The 7,500-nt window shown below is 44.9% G+C and overlaps 1 protein-coding gene across 1 annotated transcript in view; it reads left to right on the top strand.

Moving 5' to 3' along the window:
- Positions 1 to 4,032: 4,032 nt before the first annotated feature.
- Positions 4,033 to 7,500, top strand: part of tlx3b (T cell leukemia homeobox 3b) — a 19,034-nt gene continuing 15,566 nt past the window's right edge. The window contains exon 1 of the mRNA XM_061249716.1: positions 4,033 to 4,462. Within this exon, the coding sequence (XP_061105700.1) occupies positions 4,033 to 4,462 (430 nt within the window). The remainder of the gene's footprint in view (positions 4,463 to 7,500) is intronic.

Genomic DNA, 7,500 nt, shown 5'->3' on the forward strand with positions numbered 1-7,500 from the left:
CAGAGACTGGGCTAAAGCCACTTATCTGTGAAAAGCTTTCAGAGCTGCAGCTCTATAATGCTGTAATGCAACTGCCAGCGTCACAGAGACCGACCAGGACCAGCGTCACAGAGACCGACCAGGACCAGCGTCACAGAGACCGACCAGGACCAGCGTCACAGAGACCGACCAGGACCAGCGTCACAGAGACCGACCAGGACCAGCGTCACAGAGACCAACCAGGACCAGCGTCACAGAGACTGACCAGGACCAGCGTCACAGAGACCACCCAAAACCGGCGTCACAGAGACAGAGAATGCGTTTGTGAAGGTGTATATTTCTCCTCCAAACGGACACTCTAAATTCTAAATTCCTTTTTACCTGGTGTATCATTCTGTGCACCTGCAGGGTCTCCTTCACAGTGAAACCAGGCATCTACAGGGACCTGATGCATCAGTGTGTGTGAGTGTGTGTGTTTGTGCATGTGTGTCTGTGTAGCGTAGTGGTTAAGGTAAATGACTGGGACACGCAAGGTTGGTGGTTCTAATCCCGGTGTAGCCACGACACAGCCGTTGGGCCCTTGAGCAAGGCCCTTAACCCTGCATTGCTCCAGGGGAGGATTGTCTCCTGCTTAGTCTAATCAACTGTACGTCGCTCTGGATAAGAGCGTCTGCCAAAATGCCAATAATGTAATGTAATGTAATGTAATGTGTGTGTGTGAGTGTGTGCGTGTGTGGTCAAACAACGTGTTCATTTTAAAGCATAGGGCTCAAAACGCACGTTCAAGATGGCGAAAGACGTCTAAATGTAAATACGTTTTCAAAGAGAGAGCATTAGATGTGTTAAATGGCCAGAGGGGCGCGGTGTCAGGTGACCACACACGAGGACAGAGATCCGGCTGACATCCGGTTCTGCGACAAGCGCGAAAGGGTGACGTAAGCGTCCCCAGCCACCGGGCACGTGCCTCTCCCCCAGAGGAATGGGGCTTTTTAGCATCAGCTCTAATGGTCTATTAAAATATCAACTACTTCAAAGTAAACGGATTTTCTCCCGCCAACACCAATTCCCTGAAGCTTATCAAACGCGGCGGCCTAGCCATGGGACATAATCGCTTTTACGCGCGGATTACAAGGAACCACTTAGGTCCGCTGTCCGTAGATCGGGTTCCCGGACTTCTGATTGAATTACCCCGTGGAGTGGAAAGTGTGTTCGCGCACAAACAAACACGCTTTCCCTGTCACTCTGAACTGCTGTAAGGAGACAACATACACAACCGGAACTGCACAACAACAAAAACACACTTAACATACACCGATACTCGCAGGAACGCGCGCATACTCACAGACACTCAGCTTTATTACTGCACATGCTACAGACTTATTTGTTTTTCTATTAACGTCACTTTTAATTTTACGTAAATATGGCGGTTTGGCTAAAATGGTGTTTACAATTATATCACAGTCATGTTTGTTTTATTCATGAGCAACAATTAACTGCTTCCCTCAGACAAAAAAATGGAGAGAGAGAGAGAGAGAGAGAGAGAGAGAGAGAGAGAGAGAGAGAGAGAGAGAAAGAGAGAGAGAGAGATCAAACAATGGCGAGTTTTCATTTGTAATAACTCTTTTAATCAGTGACTGGTCAGATCCATCACGAGCATGGCTCTATTGTTGCTCAGCCCAGATCGGTGGCGGTGGCTCTTTTGTGAGGAGCCGTTCCACCCGTTTGGATGTTCGTCACGCCGCGCGAAGAGCCCGAGGCGTCCGGCCACAAAAGCCTTATTAAAACATCGTGCTGCGACACACCAGTCATTTCTGTCCAAGTTACCGAACCTGCCGTTATACATGTCGAATGTGAACCCGCGACGCAGATAAACACGTGCCACCACAAGTATTCAACTGAAGGGGATGGTCGGACTCGAAAAGGGCTTTTCCGATCCGCATTTCAGCGTTAAAACAAAATCACAGCTTTTTGCCATAAGGACAAAACAAATGAGAGTTTGCCCGTTAACGCCGGACGCCCCTCAACCCTAAACCATAACCCCACAAAAATAACACCAATCACTATAATAATAATAGCTTATTTTAATAACAATGAATAATAATAAGTCGGAAAATAAACCTATTGTACCTATTTACAAACAGCGTCATCCTATAACAAACATTCACAAATTTGAATTTAGCCAATGTTTCCAGTTGCATATAAATAATCTAAAAAGCAATGCTTAAAAATGATTACTTAATGTCCAGACCAATCTTTGGGCGTTAATTGGTCGCAGTGTAATGTAACATAGCGCTCAGTATAATCACCCATTCTTGCCGTTCCCGTTGCATAAAGAGCAGCACATGTTTAACACATGTTTTACAGCGTAAAACCCGAGCCGACAATAGTGTCGCGAAGTGACCCACTATTTTGACAGTGGAGGAGAGCCTTTTGGGAAAATCGTTTTAAAATAAACTATTATATCTACAATAGATCTATTGTGAGCGAAAAAAAACCCCCGCAGATATCAAATGTCCGTTTGACCCGGAGCGAACCGAGCGGCGGGGAGCGGGGAGGCTCTTCCGGCAGGCCGGATCGGTTGACCCGGTAAATTGGCTGGCTTAGGAACCTCCTGAACCAAACACAGCCAAATCTTACAACGCCATTAGCCGTCAGATAGTTCTCTCTAATTATTTTGTTCAAGTATTTAATATTTTTATTTTTATGGGTTCTCAGTTTAAAACACGTGCAAAGAACCACAATAAATCATTTAGCCATTTGGAATTCGGGCTGGAGGAGTTAGTTCCGCACTGCGTATTCCACAGATAACCGAGCCGTTTAATGTTGATCAAATTAAACAGATAAAGGTGAGTTTCAAACATGAGCCCGGAGGAGACATAGAGGGTCGGCGGGAGTCATACTGCGCCTTCTCCCACTAATAAGAGCTCCGGGCGAATCGATGGTTCAATCTACAGGGTCAACATTTAGCGATGATAAACGCCGGGCCTCGCTTTTAATACTGACCGTCTCCAGTTTCACACCAGGATCAATAACTAAAATATAAGATACGTCAAATTAATCCGCGAGGATGCTCTCTCCGAGGAAAGGCGATCGGTTTAACTGACGGGGTCGCGCGCACGCAAAATACAAGCGACAGGAGAGACACAAAAAAGCTATGATACCAAAAGTGCAAATTAATGTTGGCTTTAAATTGTAACAGGAGAGAACGAGGCACACTGTCGCCGGAAAGGGCGCACACTCATCATCAAACAGGCTTGGGGTGCTTTATGCGATAAAGTGGAATATTTATTTTCACTTTTCTCTGTGAAAGGAGATGACCCACAGAGTGCATCCATCTCAAAACGGTGATTAAATTTAAGAAAAAACAATCATAAAATCAGAATGCTTTGACATGACATATCGTCTCAGAATACTTTAGAATAATTATTGTTACTGCTGAATTAGTAAAATTAGCAGATTGCCTAACGAGCAGAAAGTGCTTCATATTGGATAATTGATGTTTTAATAATACAGAGATCAAAAGATATTGCCGCTCGATTAGACAGCCTATCTCGAGTCTAATGAATTCGCCCTGGTGCGCGCTTTTTAAAAAATGATGTCACTTTGGAATGTTCCCTCAGCTCGAGTTCAGCTCCGCCGGTTATTGTTGAAATGTCAGCCAATGGCGTGGCAGGGGCCGCCGTGCTGAACCAATCAGAACACCGGACAGGGAAGATGATTGCGGGGCAGGGGGTGTGAGAGCGAGCTGTCCCGTGCAGCGAATGCCCCGCACTCTCCAAACTTTCAGCGGCGTCTCCGAACCGCGGATGGATGGACGGGCTGCGACGGCGGGTTCAGGAGTCTGAGACGAGGGAGGAATCGGGAGAGTTTGATCTTTACTCGCAGAAGCTAAACTGAACTCGAGGGAGGGAAGAGCGGGTAACGGTGTTATATATTTTAACGTCTTTGCCATCGCTCCCTCGCCCTCGGTTCGCCCCGTCCAGTCCATTCGGTTTACCGTGTGAACCCGTATCTGGGCCCGGCCGAGTAGGACGGACGGGACGGGGAGTGAGGATGGAGCGGCCATCCAGCAGTAGCCCCGGCGGTCCGAGCCAGCCTCCCCAACCCGCCCAACACGAGCCCATCAGCTTCGGAATCGACCAGATCCTCAGCGGCTCGGAGCAGGAGAGCTCCCAGAACAGCGGCCGCAGCGGTTCGGATGTCAGCGGCGGGAGTTACCACCTCGGCAGCCCGACCGGGGCGAGCGCAGCACCGTACACCACCCTGCCCGGCTCTTTCCACGGCATTACCGCGTGCTTCGAGGACTCGGGCTCCTACGGCGTGAACTTGACCCTTGCCCCCGGCGGGGTGATCCGGGTGCCTGCACACAGACCGCTGGCGGCCGCGGTCCCCCCGCCCATGGCCAGCGCCGTGCCCGGGTTTGGCAGCCTGAGTTTCCCCTGGATGGAGAGCAGCCACCGATTCGCCAAGGAGAGGTTCGCAGGTAAAGATCAAACAAAAAGCGCACAGGTGACCGCTGAGAAAGATGCGCGCGAGGGCTCTGTTGAGATTTGTCTGTTTGTTTTGGCTTTGATGACGTTTGGCTGAAAAATTTGGGAGGTGATTGTCTGTGAAGAGAACATACAGAATACATTCATATTTAAACAATAAACCTGCCATGTAATTTCGCGTAAACAGAAGAAATTGGAAACCATATCAACGTGATGTTCCTGCGCCGGAGTAAACATCCGCGCGGATAGCGTCACAGTCACCGGAAACCGCTTTACGGCACGGGTCACAATAACGACTTTCTCAGCTCCAGACCCTGCACTAACCCCCTAACCCCACCCCTCCAAAATGGAAAAAGCCAAGAACCTATTGTTTTTTCTTAGAGCAGGCCTATAGCTAGCCTATACCACTGGAGTCACGGGCATTCGGTTCAGACGCGTGTAACAGGGTCCGTTTCCAGAATAGCTATCGCCACAGTCGCACAAAATTAATCCGTTGTTAAACGAAGCCGTTGTAAAAATGAATCCCATTGTCGCTTGTATTGGTTGGTTCTTTATTCTCGTTCTTTCTTCGGTCTTTCTCGGTAATTATCCAGGTGTTGCCTTTGATCCGTGACTGGAAGTTTAGCAGGAGTTCACGCGCCTGTGCGACCTGTGGGCCTACGTGCACAGCATTTACTTACGCATTTTTCTTTACAAACATCTGTCAAACAATTTAAGAGCCAGTCCGAAGGGTTTAGGCTTATTAACTATGAAATATAAATTTTTACCTATTGGTCGAATGTTTTCCGTTATTTTCAACACACTTTCATTTCATTTCAAAATTTAAATGTACGAAAGCGGTCGTGTGGGTAACGTGAAACGGTCTTCAGTTCGTTAATAGAAAATTTTAACATTTTCACCCTCGTCTTAGGCGCGATACATTGACTGGCAGACAGGGTGGAATGGCAGACAGGGCGGAATGTAGTTTCAAACAAAACCAATAAGAATATAAAATCTGAAAAGGACTTCACAGACACCCTTGCTGCGAAGGCCGGGAGTATGAGACTTGTGCGTGTGATTCTATGGCCAAACATAAAACAGACACCATAACACACCGGAAACATATGTCAGTTACGATGTTCGCAATCAAAACATGTTTTATTTTTATTAAAAACTGGATGTGTGATCAAATTAAATAAAAAACAAAAAATAAAATCAACCTGCCAGACACACACTGTGAATAAATAAAACTGGTATTTTATTTCCCAAAACAATCTGGACCTAAAATCTTTTCAACAATTTATGTTCTGATAGAAACTGATTTTTTGTAACAGAAATACTCTGCTACTAAGAATTGCGCGAATGTTGTGAAAGAAAACCGATATAAATTAACATCCAATAATAATTATTTAGAGATCTGCAACGTATTTTAACAAGAAATATGTTTGGGAAATTATAACATAAAGATACATCCAGCGATATGGACTAGCGCAAGTAACGCATCAGACATTTGCCTCTAGAAAATCGCAATAACTTTATTAACGCGCTTTATCAAAAACATGGACAGTGCGGTTACTCCAATTAAATCACAGTATAATAGTGACGTAATTACAAAGAAACATATTGCAATTTAATTCAGCATTCCAATATAAAATGTAAATATAGCGCATCGCCTTTTTTGTGTTATTCGTGTTTAATGTGGACTGCACTGTGAAGATCATTATCATAATGCAGAAATGAACAAATCCAGAGACATATGCGATTCTCCAGACAACAAAGACTCACAGAGAATTTGATTTGAAGCCTCTGAAGTCGGCTAAAATGCTGACATTGACATGTGAAAAAATATCGAACTAATATTATCATATAGTAGGCTATATTTTAGAATGTATCCAGGTTTGGTGAGCTCGCGCTCAATGGTAGTAACGGGACGCTCGAGGATGGTATAAGGTGTCGCTCGAAAAGAGTTAAATGAAAAATGACCACATTTAAAATAACTGCCCTTGCTCGAGAGTCGCTGAGCCATGTAAAGAATACAAACACAAATAAAACAATCTATTAGTCATATATTATGCGTAGCAGCAAAAGGAAAATAACCTTGACCATTTTGCACATCACCATACATTTATAGGGGACAATAGGGTCTAAATATTAGTATTATTATTGAATAGAAAAATATTAACTAGACCTAAATGTAGAGCTACACAATCGAGCTAATTCTAAAAAACGATCCGTTTTTTAAATGATAGTTTGTGCGTTCATATTCGTTAAATTAATGAGCAATATATAAAAATATATTGTGAAATACAATAATATTGTATTATGCACAACAAGCAACACTACAGATATTTTTGTTTTATATTGCAATGAACCGAGAAAAATAGCGTATTTTTAAATATACAGAATATAAAGTATATATAAACGAATTCAGACTGGACGATGAAAACACGTTCAAATCACGGCTCCCAAATTTAAATGAACAGGAATACGCAATCCGAGCGAACGGAAGGATTTCCTCCGCTTACGCCATGTAGACAGATACTCAGTGCCCGAGTGACACCGCCTCTGCCCCAGCTCAAACAAGGAGAAGTTTCGATTTTTTCTCCCAATGCCAGAACAATTTGCCTGCTCCGCGCAGGTCTCTGTATCTAACGGGAATTAGTTTATCGGAGTTAATTAGATCAGATTTAATTTGACAGTGTGTATTTAATTTAGCCGAAACCTTTTCTGGCTGGCCTAGAATGCGCGGGTGTGCGCGTCGCTGGTGTAACCGGACACGCGGACACACTGGTGTCGGAAGTACGGTGATAAATGTGTCGTCTCTCTCTCACTCACTCTCTCACTCACTCACTCACTCACTCACTCACTCACTCACACTCAGGTAATCCAATGCGACTACCCTGACGGCCTGCCATACGCGCGTGTGTGCGTGCCTACTGGCGCGAGAACCCATATGGGCATGCACACGTTTGGCAAAAAGTTTCACGCGGTCACATACGTTTTTTCGACAGAAGCCTTCATTATTTTCTCTGAATATTTTTGCACGTTGATT

This window comes from Conger conger, chromosome 7, assembly GCF_963514075.1.
Source record: "Conger conger chromosome 7, fConCon1.1, whole genome shotgun sequence".
NCBI lineage: Eukaryota > Metazoa > Chordata > Actinopteri > Anguilliformes > Congridae > Conger > Conger conger.